Source organism: Oncorhynchus tshawytscha, linkage group LG25 (assembly GCF_018296145.1).
Source record: "Oncorhynchus tshawytscha isolate Ot180627B linkage group LG25, Otsh_v2.0, whole genome shotgun sequence".
Lineage (NCBI taxonomy): Eukaryota > Metazoa > Chordata > Actinopteri > Salmoniformes > Salmonidae > Oncorhynchus > Oncorhynchus tshawytscha.
In genome coordinates, this window is record NC_056453.1 from 31753256 (window position 1) to 31766991 (window position 13736).

General features: G+C 42.7%; 1 protein-coding gene across 3 annotated transcripts in view; it reads left to right on the plus strand.

Annotated features, from left to right (window-relative positions):
- wdr27 (WD repeat domain 27) overlaps positions 1–13736 on the plus strand; it is a 170900-nt gene that overhangs the window by 81769 nt on the left and 75395 nt on the right. For all 3 annotated transcript variants that reach the window (XM_042306240.1, XM_042306241.1, XM_042306239.1), the window contains exon 23: positions 6831–6933. In XM_042306240.1, the coding sequence (XP_042162174.1) occupies positions 6831–6933 (103 nt within the window). The remainder of the gene's footprint in view (positions 1–6830; positions 6934–13736) is intronic.

Consider the following 13736-nt stretch of genomic DNA (forward strand, 5'->3'; position numbering starts at 1 on the left):
AGGGATGACATCATGCAGTCTAGTTTCAAGAAAGGGAAGAAATAATCAAATAAAGCAAAAAAAGTAACTTTGTACATATTTTATTTTTACAGTGGTCTGCAAATTCAATTATGGTAGCTACAAAAACCTCTTATGGGAAAATGACTATGATATTATTCACCTAGCCTTTGAGGAGACTCTGATTGAAGTGGAATCTAGCATTAGCCATTTAGTAGCCAGATGATTTCTATGATTAGCTTGTTGATTATATTGACGAGTGACTCAGAGGACCAAGGTGGATTTAGTAACGTCGTCGGCTCGGGTCCAAGGGGAACAGACCTTCCTATCCCTGTCTGGGTTAGTCATCAGCAGCATGCCGCATTGTCATCTCTCACTCTCTCACTCACTCACTCACTCACTCACTCACTCACTCACTCACTCACTCACACACTCACACACACACACACACACACACATTGTCATTACTCAGACAACGCTGGGACGTTGTGTTGGACCAAACTCAGTTTCCTCCCCTTCCTCTTCCTCTCTGTGCTGTCATTGCTCAGTCAAAATATTATCCACACACTCTTCCTTCTCCTTTCCCTCCTCCTCCTTCCCTTCTCCTTTCCCTCCTCCTCCTTCCCTTCTCCTTTTCCCCTCCTCCTCCTTCCTTCTCCTTTCCCCCTCCTCCTCCTCCCTTCTCCTTTCCCCCTCCTCCTCCTCCCTTCTCCTTTCCCCCCCTCCTCCTCCTTCCTTCTACTTTCCCCCTCCTCCTCCCCTCTTCTCCTTTCCTTCCTCCCTCTCTCTCCTCCTCCTTCCTTCTCCTTTCCTTCCTCCCTCTCTCTCCTCCTCCTTCCTTCTCCTTTCCCTCCTTCTCCTTTCCATCCTCCTCTTACTGCTCAGTCACAGTGAGACAAAAAAGCATTAGGTCGTCTGTCTGTTATCAATCAAATGTATTTATAAAGCACTTTTTACATCAGCAGATGTCACAAAGTGCTTATTCAGAAACCCAGACTAAAACCCCAAACAGCAAGCAATGCAGATGTAGAAGCACTGTGGCTAGGAAAAACTCCCTAGAAAGGCAGGAAGAAACCAGGCTCTGAGGGGTGGCCAGTCCTCTTCTGGCTGTGCGCGGTAGAGATTATAAGAGTACTTGGCCATTAAGACCAGATTGTTCTTCAAGATGTTCATAGATGACCAGCAGGGTCAAATAATTAACACAGTGGTTATAGAGGGTGCAACAGGTCAGCACCTCAGGAGTAAATGTCAGTTGGCTTTTCATTGCCGTGCATTCAGAGGTCGAGAGAGAGACTCAAATCAGCAGGTCTGGGATAAGGTAGCCCATCCAGTAAACAGGTCAGGGTTCCATAGCCGCAGGCTGAACAGTTGAAACTGGAGCAGCAGCATGACAAGGTAGCACGTCTGGTGAACAGGTCAGGGTTCCATAGCTGCAGGCAGAACAGCAGAAACTGGATCAGCAGCACGACCAGGTGGACTGGGGATGGGGACAGCCAAAGTTCATCAGGCCAGGTAGTCCTGAGGCAGGGTCCTATCTCTCAGGTCCTCCGAGAAGGGGGGAGAGAGAAAGCAAGAGAGAGATTGGAGAATTAGAGGGAACATACTTAGGATCACACAGAACACCAGATAAGACAGGAGAATTACACCAGGACAGACTGACCTGAGCCCCCAGGCACATAGACTATTGCAGCATAGACATTGACTCAACCCACTCAAGTCGAGTATAGCGGGAAAAAAAGCCTGGCAAGACGTCCCTCTCAGGGACGGCATGGGAGAACACAAGCAAGCCTGTGACTCAGCCCCCAGAGGCAAAAAGGAAAGGGTGGTTCATCACTCCAGTACCTTGCCATTCACCTTCACACCCCTGGGCCTACACTCAAGACTACACTCAATCATAGGACCTACATAAGAGATGAGTCTTCAGTAAAGACCTAAAGGTTGAGACCGAGTCTGCGTCTCTCACATGGATCGGCAGACCATTCCATAAAAATGAAGCTCTATAGAGCTGTTTGCTTACAAATTCTAGGAACAATAAGGAGGCCTGCGTCTTGTGACCGTAGAGTACGTGTAGGTATGTTCCAGTGGAGGCTGGTGGGAGGAGCTATTGGAGGACAGGCTCATTGTAATGGCTGGAATGGAATCAATACAATGCTACCAAACACATGGAAACAACATGTTTGACTCCGTTCCATTGATTCCATTCCAGCCATTAGAATGACCCCGTCCTCTTATAGCTCCTCCCACCAGACTCATCTGATACCAGTCTCTTACGGCAGGGCCAAATCGGAGATAGAGGTACGAGTAAGTCCATGTAATGCTTTGTAGGTTAGCAGTAAAACCTTGAAATCAGCCCTATCCCTAACAGGAAGCCAGTGTAGAGATGCAAGCACTGGAGTAATAAGATAACGTTTTGGGATTCTAGTCAAGATTCTAGCAGCCATATTTAGCACTAACTGAAGTTTATTTAGTGCTTTATCCGGGTTGCCGGAGAGTAGAGCATTGCAGTAGTCTAATCTAGAAGTGATAAAGCATGGATTTCTTTCTTTTCATAATATTTAGACTAAAGGTTTCTGATTTTTTTGCAATGTTACAAAGATAGAAAAAAGCTGCTTTTGAAATGTTTTTGACATTTTTGTCAAAAGAGAAATCAGGGTCCAGACTAATGCTGATATCCTTCACAGTTTTATTTGAGACAACTGTACAACCATTGAGATAAATTGTTAGATCAAACAGAAGATCTCTGTTTCTTGGGACCTAGAAACACACGTTTTCCAGGGTAGGCAATTTTGGGGCTTCACCATGTTTCATCATCAGTGTGATTGTAGATAGTGGTTAAGAGCGTTGGGCCAGGAACCGAAAGGTCGTTGGTTTGAATCTCCGAGCCGGCAATGTGGAAAAATCTACCATTCTGGGGGTTCATGACCTTTGACTTTGTAATCCCATCTTATTTTGTTTTGGCAACAAAGTTTCACTACGGCGGTAGAGCCTGCTAGTGTCTGTCAGCCTGTCTGTCTGGCTCACTGTCTGTCTGTCTGTATGTTAACATTCCCGTTAACATTGACATTCACCTGTTAGTGGTTTACACAATGTAAAATAAGGTGTTCACCCACACCACCATCCACATCTGTTATGGGCCCCTATGAGGACACCAGTCATTAGGTTTTACCTAGTTTTTGGTCTGATGAGATTATAATGTGAAAGTCCAGGACACACACACACACACACACACACACACACAACAGCCTGTTCATTAGCAGAGAGCATGGCTCAGTTTGTTAGCCTGTCCTACAGTAGAATTAATCCAGGGCTGCAGTCTAAACACTTAAAAGACACACCCTATCCCCTCAGCCCTCAAATTAAGGGGACACTTCTGATGACGCATCATGACATCTGACGAGTATACACTTGCAGGGCGAGGGAGGAAGGAATGATTTTTAAATGGACCGGAAATTCATCACTCGTTCATCCTGCAATTATTGTGTTTTCAGCCACCGGTAGCTTGTGGGTGCTTTATATGCGCTACAGTCAATTATGAGTGTATGTCTACTTATATTAAGTATCTAATTATTAATATGCGCCTACTTTATGATAGCTAGCAAATGATTTAACTAGCTAACGTTAGCCTGCCTAGCTGGAACTTCTGAAGAAGGAAATGCTTTTATTTCTACAATTTCCAAAAGACAACCAAACAAAAACATATTTACTTTTTACGAGACGTGTTTGTGGTTCCGTCATGTGCAATTGTAGCAATTTATTTGCATTCGTTTTTACTTACACTTGTATGTTAATTTCTCCATTGATGTTGTTTTTAAGTTTTCACTGACTTTTCTTAGTGGATGTACAATCGTCACAAATTGAATTATGGTGAGTTTCAGGCCCCCGGAGTGAACATAATTGTACACTCACAAAGCCGATTAAAAACGAGGGCTGAGAGGCAAACGTTGCAAACTTCTCTTGCTTGGCTAATCATTTGGCCTGCCCGCCAAGATGGCGATGGGGATTCCCCCAAGGGCATAAGGCGAGGGTAAGTGGACGAGGGTGTGTCTTTTAAGTGTTTGGACGGCAGACCAGGTGAATCCAGGTGAAAGCTATGATCCCTTATTGATGTCACCTGTTAAATCCACTTCAATCATTGAAAATTAAGGGGAGGAGGCAGGTTAAAGAATGATTTTTAAGCCTTGAGACAACTGAGACATGGATTGTGTATGTGTGCCATTCAGAGGGAAAATATTAGGGTGCCATTGAACGGGGTATGGTAGTGAGTGTTTGAAGAACTGCAACGCTGCTGTGTTTTTCACACTCAACAATTTACCATGTATATCAAGAATGGTTCATCACCCAATGGACATCCAGCCAACTTGGCACAGCTGTGGGAAGCATTGGAGTCAACATGGGCCAGCATCCATGTGGAATGCTTTCCACACCTTGTAGAGTCCATGCCCCGATGAATAAAGGCTGTTCTGAGGACAAAAGGGGGGTGCGGTGCAACATAATATAATGTTTTGTATACTCAGTGTATATGTATATGAAGGTGTGTAAGGCAGTGGTTACAGATATCACATTTACATAAGTATTCAGACCCTTGACTCAGTATTTTGTTGAAGCAATGATTACAGCCTTGAGTCTTCTTGGGTATGACGCTACAAGCTTGGCACACCTGTATTTGGGTAGTTTCTCCCATTCTTCTTGGGTATGACACTACAAGCTTGGCACACCTGTATTTGGGTAGTTTCTCCCATTCTTCTCTGCATAGCCTCTCAAACTCTGTCAGGTTGGATGGGGAGCTTCGCTGCACAGGTCTCTCCAGAGATGTTCGATCGGGTTCAAGTCGGGGCTCTGGATGGATTATTCAAGGACATTGAGACTTGTCCCAAGCCATTCCTGTGTTGTCTTGGTTGTGTGCCTAGGGTTGTTGTCCTGTTGGAAGGTGAACCCTCACCCCAGTCTAAGGTCCTGAGCAGGTTTTCTTTACTCCATTTATCTTTCCCTCGATCCTGACTAGTCTCCCAGTCCCTGCCTTTGAAAAACATCCCCAGGTTTCCTCCAGACGTGACGCTTGGCATTCAGGCCAAAGGATTCAATCTTGTTTCTCATGGTCTGAGATGCCTTTAGGTGCCTTTTGGCAAACTCCAGGCTGTCATGTGCCTTTTACTGAGGAGTGGTTTCCTTCAGGCCATTCTACCATACAGGCCTGATTGGTGGAGTGCTGCAGAGATTGTTGTCCTTCTGGAAGGTTCTGCCATTGCCACAGAGGAACTCTGGAGGTCTGTCCGATTGACCATCAGGTTCTTGGACACCTCTCTGACCAAGGCCCTTCTCCCCTGATTACTCAGTTTGGCCGGCAAGCTCTAGGATGAGTCTTGGTGGTTCCAGACTTCTTCCATTTAAGAATGATGGAGGCCACTGTGTTCTTCAATGCTGCAGAATGTTTTGTGCTTCGACACAATCCTGTCTCAGAGATCTACAGACAATTCCTTCGACCTCATGGCTTGATTTTTGCTCTGACATTCACTGTCAACTGTGGGACCTTATATAGACAGGTGTGTGCCTTTCCAAATCATGTCCAATCAATTACATTTAGCACAGGTGGACTCCAATCAAGTTGTAGAAACATCTCAAGGATGATCAATGGAAACAGGATGCACCTGAGCTCAATTTTGAGTAGCAAAGGGTCTTAATACTTATGTAAATAAGGTTTTTCAGTTTTTTTGCAAACATTTCTTAAAACTTGTTTTCGCTTTGTCATTATGGGTTATTGTGTCTAGATTGATGATGCTAATTTTTTATTGAATCCATATTAGAAAAAGTCTCTCAACGTAACTAAATGTGCAAAAGGGGAAGGGGCCTGAATACTTTCCAGATGCACTGTATATAGGATGTCCCTTGACTATAATACAGTAGTATACATACTATACATACTGTATGTACAGTCCTTTCAGAAGCTTTGGAGTCAACATGGGCCATCATCCCTGTGGAACCCTTTCGACACCTTGTGGAGTCGATGCCCCGATGAATTGAGGGTGTTTTGAGGGCAACGTGTTCCCAATGTTTGGTGTACTCAGTGTATGTTTATATTTTACGGTCTCTGACATCGCTCGTTCTGATATTTCCATTTTTTTCTGTATTATGTGTGTATAGTTTTTTATTAGATTTTTATTGCTAGGGATTACTGCACTGATGGAGCTAGAAACACAATCATTTCACTGCACCAGCGATAACATCTATAAATCTCTGTACACGACCAATAAACTTGGATTTTATTTGGTACTGTAACTCATTGGGCACCACTCCCACGTTGACACCTGGGAACCCTTTTTTGTTTTGTGCTGAAAGGAGCTTGCTCTGGGGTGCAGTGGCACTTTGCTGCGAGACTAGGTTAGTTCCTAGTCCCTTAGGGTAGCAGAATAAATGTGATATTTGATACTGCTTTTCTTTGAGATCTCAATGGTGAGATGTTTGACATTTTACATTCTCGTAAATCAGTATGTTTGTGTGTGTGTTCTGAACTAGGCCTTTTTGCAACTAGTGGAAATATTTGGCATCCTGGGTAACCACACACACACAAACACAACCACCCAATATGAACGACTGTGGATACCAGGACTGAGGCCATCGTTTGCAAATGTATTGTGAAATCTGTTGTATTTTAATGTTTCAAAATGGTATTTTATTGTATGTTACTGCCTTAATGGGTAATGGGGATCCATAATAACTGAAATACAACACACCTAAATAAATCTAAGCAGAATCATGAAATGTCACTACTGATTTGCCCTTTCAAATAGAGCAGCAATGGCATTCTTTAAATCTCCCACTCTGTTATCTCTCCATAGGTGTGTGCGGCGGTATGAGAACCACTTGAATCGTTGTCATCCCTGCACCGCAGCCTTTTCACCCTGTGGACGATTCATTGCTTCTGGCTCTGAAGACAACTGTGTGAGTGGTGGTTCCTTCCTACTTGTCCTCCCTCTCCTCCTCCTCTTCCTTTCTCTCTCTCTATTCCTCCTCCTCTTCTGTCTCATCATCCTCCTTTCTATGGAAAAACGTGACCTGGTATGGAAGTTAAAAGGTAGGGGTTGAAATACAGGTGGAGAGTCAGAGGGTCGTGTTACTGGATTTCACCGGCTTCGTCCTCTCTCCTGCACGAATCATTTTTGACACCATCTAAAATACCTTCAATACCTGTAATAAGTCTGAAATATCTTCACCTAGAGTTGTTTAATGTTAAAGTGACACATGACACAGCGGGAAATGTCATGGAAAGCATCTACGATGTGATGTCAAGGGCCACCAGCCCTGGTCTGCATAAACGCTGTAATATGTCTTAAATACCGTGAACTGGAGTCTGTACTGTATGGTGTCACAGGCCATCACCCTACGTTGTAATAGCTGTAGTAAATCATGCAAAGGATTGCCACGAATTTGACAGTAACTTAAAGGGAGCAAGGTGGCAAGTGCAATTCTGTATTTCATATTACAGTGTACAGTAGGTGCATTTGTTTTATGTTACAGTGACACATGATACATAGTCATTTATTTTATGTAAATAATTTTCCCGTGTCCCACAGAGAATAGGAAGCACTACCATTTTACACAACATTAAAGACATGCTCCGGAACCTTTGAAACCTCCCGCTTTGGGCTGGATGTGTCAATGTGTAGTTCATACATGCATAATCTATGATCAGAATTACTGTTTTACCTCAATTAGCCACAAAATCCCTAGTTTGAAAGCAACTGTTTTTCTGGAAGCTTTCCCTACATTTCCTCCCGTGTAGGCCAACCCCCTAGCAATTTGAGTTCTAGCCAATGATCTTCAGCATCTCACCATTTGAGTGACAACTAACAAGATGCACACACATCAGCAGAGCGAGAGAGAGCAATGACGTGGTGCAAATATCTGCACATAGGTGACGTAGTACGCAATTTCCAGCTCATGAGCACTACTTTCACTACTGGCTAAAAAGTATACAAAAGTACCGGAAAATCACTTTAAATACGGCCAATGACCAGTTTTATGTCTTTAGTACATTCACCTAGAGTTGTTTGATGTTAATCTGACAATGGAATGACATGTCTCATGCTTTTTCCAAGACAGTCCCACAGAGAATAGGAAGCAAGAGGAATGCTTGTCATGGCAAGCGCATCACTGGCAAATCAATGCATGTGTGTGCATGCATGTGTGCAGGGCCGGCTCTAACCTTTTGGGGTCCAAAGCTAAATGTTGTTAGGGGCCTCCAGACCTCATGGGCAAAACATTTTAGTGGCCCCCCTCTTGACGGCAGAGAGAAAAAATATAATTGTAGAGTCAATTTCCTGCAGTTCTCCACATTTTGCCACGGGACTTAGAGAAAATGTTGCAGTTTTAAAGCAAGTTTGCTGCAAATTGACTCATTTTGTCATGGGGCAAAGAGAAACATTTGCAGTTTTACAGTTACTTTCCTGCAATTCTACACATTTTGCCATGACTTATACCATGTTATTATGACATCTGGGTGAGAGTGACTAACAAAATCCCTGCGTGCCCGGTTGGTAATTCAACCATGATTACTACAAGTATAGACAGCTGACTAGAATCATTTACCAATCTAAGAACATTTAGCCGACATGGAATGGCAGTGTTAATTTCATCAACAATAACTATGAGGAAAAGTGCTCATCAACGACTTATTCCTGAATTAAACTATGACGATAGCTAGAAGAGATGCCCTGGAAAAAAACGCAAACTATTTACAAATGACTTTTCATTTTAGTTGATGAAAATGGGACAAGACAAGAATTCCATGTGAGACTAATGGGCAATTAATTTGACATGAAGCTCCCTTTCATCTGTTTTGTCCAATCATACGCCAGCATACATGCATAATATTTCAGGTAATCCTCTCATTGGCAGTTGTGACTTGACTTGTATCTAACCTCAACTAGAAACAATGTTTACTCTCTTACTTTCATGTAGGCAATGTTTTCTTTGATCACGACAGAAGCTCTATTTTCCCATGTGTGCTGTTATTCATTAGTCTGTGTTGACGCACTTCCATTGTAGTCCACAAATGCGAGTTGCAGTTGCTTTTTGTTGTTGCTATTTGTTGAATATTAGGAGTACAGTAGTACTTCTGGCATTTTTGTAAGCCTCAAAATCTCCCCTGTCATTCACTCCCTTGACAGTTATGGCTGTGAGATTTTAGTCATTTAGCAGACTCTCTAATCCAGAGCGATTTACAGTTAGAGAGTGCATACATTTTAATACTGGTCCCCTGTGGGAATTGAACCCACAACTCTGGCACCATGCTCTACCAAGTGAGCCAAAGACGAGACTAAAATAGTCCAGTTTTAGTCGACTGATAATAATTCAAACTAACTATGGATGAAATTACAAAAAAGACTAAAAAAAGACTAAAAGTTATTTTAAGACTAAAACTAAAATAGCTGCCAAAATTAACACTGACATGGGCTATTTGAGTCTCTGTCAGTGACTGACATAAAAAGAGAAAAACTGCTGATCCAGAGTTCCCCAATTTTTTATTATTGTCAAAGAATGGGTGGGGGCCCCCTAGCAGCAGTGGGGCTGTAGGCGGTCGCTTATGTTGTTTATGCCTGGAACCGGCCCTGCATGTCTGTGTGCTTGCATGTGATTTCCAGGCAGTTCATTCCAGTGTATGTGTGTTTGTCGTTAATTTGTTTGCGCATGTTTGTGCGTGCATGCATGTGTGTGTGTGTGAGAGGGCATCTAGACAGAGCAGTCCAGATTTACTGCAGTACAATGCCTTCTTTTCCTTTTATCTCCTGATAGAGATGGATTTGCAGAAGAATGCTTTCTGTTCTGGGTGTATAATTTATACGCTGGCATCCGATTTGAGTTATAGGCTCAAATTGAGTTATAACGCTGTTATGGGTAACTTCTAAAGCTCCGACTTTACTTTATCGACAAGCCTTGTGCGCCATCTGGGCTAAAGGCCAAACTGCAGAATGCTTAAGATTATGGACAGGGGCACACTCAACTACTGTAAATATAGAGCTCAGGTGAAAAGGTTGATGCACTGTAGTGCATATTTTGTCTTGGACGGATGGTCGGGGGGCCAGAACATAATTACTAATCATTTGTTGACTACAAATTGACTACAATAATTTATTGACTACAGATAGACCTTAATATACCTTGATTACATTTGTATATGATCACGTCTCTCTATTATGCGTGGGAATACAGATTTCCTAAATTAAAATCCCTTGGAGTTCCTGATGTTTTTTTTTCAGCATTTTATGTCTGAAGAAATATATAATAATAATACCCTGTTTTATTTTTGTTCAGGAAACAAGTTAAAACCACGGTCTGCCAGTTGGGGTTTAGCCTTAGTTGCCTGCCTATGAAACAACAAAATGCGCTGCTGGTGGTTTAGGTGCATGTAGTTGTACAATACATGGTAAACATGGCACAGTACATGGCACAGTACATGGCACAGTACATGGCACATACACATGCCATACTATTTTGTTATTTCCATGACGGGACACCTTTTAAACCTGCTACAGAATAGGTCTTCCCTCTTCTTGCTGTACAAAACATTGTCTGCGTCCCAATTCTCCACCCTTCTCCCCGTCAGGGATTTACAAATGGTGGAAACCCAAAGCCAGTGCTTACCCCAATCCAACATTGTCTGCGTCCCAATTCTCCACCCTTCTCCCCGTCAGGGATTTACAAATGGTGGAAACCCAAAGCCAGTGCTTACCCCAATCCAATGCTTTCCAATTCCTGACGGGGAATGTGAGAGACAAAGACTGTCATGGAATGGGATCTTCAAAGGCCAAAATACACACACTCACCTCAGATTTGTACCACATGGCAAAGCGAAAGGGGCTCATTCCTGAACGATGTGTAGAGGTCACAAATCCACGTTCATTGTCACATTTTATTTGCTCTCTCTTCCCTCTGTCTTCACAGTTTTTTTTTTCTTCCAATCGTGTCTGTCTTTCCTCTGGACTTCTGAGTAAATCTAATCTCTGGTCTTTTATTGAGCAGCTGCTTTGTGTTTAGTGTTCCCTTACGGAAAAAACACATGTATTTCACGTGAATTCATGCGAAGTGTTCCAAAAACACATGTTTTTATGTGATCACATGATCTTATGTGAGGCTAATGTGATAACAGGTGACAACCACAGGAGGTTGGTGGCATCTTAATTGGGGGGGACGGGCTGGTGGTAATGACTGGAACAGAATGGGCGGAATGCTATCAAACACATGGTTTCCATGGTTTCCATGTGTTTGATGCCATTCCATTCTCTCCGTTCCAGCCATTATTATGAGCCGTTCTCCCCTCAGCAGTCTCCACTGGTGAGAACATGTAAAGCAACATGTGATCACGTGTGAAGTGTACCTAAAACACATGTTTTCACGTTATCACATTTTGCTTTACATGTTCTCACCAGTGGAGGCTGCGTCACGGTGTAACACGCTGGAACATGTAAAAACGTGATAATGTGTAAAGTGTTCCTAAAACACATGATTTAACATGTGTTACGGCTTTCTTCCGTTGAAGGAGAGTCGGACCAAAATGCAGCGTGGTAAGTTAGATACATATTTAATGAAGAAGAAGAAAAAACAAACAAAACAACAAACGTGAAAACCTAAACAGTCTATCTTGTGCACACACACACACACACACACACACACACACACACACACACACACACACACACACACACACACACACACACACACACACACACACACACACACACACACACACACACACACACACACACACACACACACACACACACACACACACACACACACACACACACACACACACACACACACACACACACACACACACACACACACACACACACACACACACACACACACACACACAGAGACATGAACAAACACACAGTGAAACCCGGGCTACCTAAATATGGTTCCCAATCAGAGACAACGAGAATCACCTGACTCTGATTGAGAACCGCCTCAGGCAGCCATAGACTTTCCTAGACAACCCTACTCAGCCACAATCCCGATACCTACTAAAACCCCAATATAAAAACACACCACAAAATAAACCCATGTCACACCCTGGCCTGACCAAATAAATATATAAACACAAAATACTAAGACCAGGGCGTGACAACATGTTACATTTCATGTGAAATGATGTGATTTTCAACGTGAAATCATGTGGTTTTTCTGTAAGGGTTGATCCTCTCTATGACTGGTGCCAAACCAGCGCCAGAACTGTCTAAACAATTCATCCCTCCCAACCAAGACAACAGTCAGTGGAACTTCTTACATGAAGTCATCGTGTTGAGCTGGGGAGTTATGTTAACCTTCTTAACAGGCCACTGAACAGTAAAACAGAACACTGGAACATCATTTTGAAATAGTACACTACCGATGTCACAAGAATTCATTCTTCTGAAGATTAGTCACTGGAACTTGGAACTTCTTCCATGTTTGTCCAGTGTTGTCATTGCTAGGCCACTAAACAGTCCACTAAAACACTGAATAGATCAAGAGATCAAGATCAGTTTATCTGTGTAATTGTACACAAGGTCCAATGAAAATGTAACTTCCACTTTATCCCAACGCTTACGAAAGACACACATATACATGCATACACATACAGGTTGGAGCAGGAGCCTGCCACACTACAGTGTCCCTGGAGCAGTTTGTGTGGGAGTTTAAATGCCTTGCTCCAGAACTGATGAGTATATCTGTTACAACAATTCATCCCTCCCAACCAAGACAACAGTCAGTGGAACTTCTAATCCATGGCTATCCACTAGCACAGTTGTGTTGAGAGACAGAGTTCTGTTCAATTGGCTTCAGGGTCACTAAACAGTACAACAGCACAGTCGATTGTACATTGAACTGAATAAACCACTTCAGTAGACCACTTCAGTAGACCACTAGAGTAGACCACTGAACCAATGATATGTTTAACCTTCAAACATTTATCTTTAAAGCTAGAGCACGAATAGAACATTGAACCCTTGGGTATAGGCCTATAACTTAACTTTTAAGTCAAGCACTTTCTTGTTCTACAAAGAACTTCAACACAGTTATCGTGTTTTGGTGTACAGATAAAATATATGAATGCATGTAGTAGCTATTTTGGTGCCTGGTGAGTCCAATTCCTTGAAGATGACTGTTCAATTTAGTATTTTAAAGAGTTGGCTCAACATAGCTTCTTGCCATGTGTGGACCAGACTCAGTAAGAGATTTAATTTGTATAAAAGAGTTGTTAGTGAAAGACATGAAAGCGTCCACTTGCCATTCAACATTTAGCTGGTTAGGACAATGTACTAAAATGTGATGGATTGCTTCCACCAATTTTAATTAGTTGGGTAGGTGAGAGGGTCAAGCACACTCAACTCGAGCTCTGTAACTCAAATGTTAGTTACAGAGAAAGTACAAGGCCCTGGGAACCATCACAACCTAAGAGGCCTACAACTCAGTCCAGTCATGAAGCTTATTTTAGATGGCTGTTGAGCAAAGACGGTGAATAGCACCCTGGTGGTTTGGTAATAAGAAACCCAGGCCTTAAACTATGTGGTTTGAATGCTTCTTTCTCCAGGTATAAATCCTGCCCTGGTTTTGGAGGTCAAAGCAAATACGTTTTTCCCTCCCTTCACTCAGTGATATATATCTGTAATATAACCGAGCATGTTCTTCAGCCAAATCTTTGTGCCAGATGACTCGATCAACTGTCTCGATTGATGTTTTGTCTTGTATCTTCATCC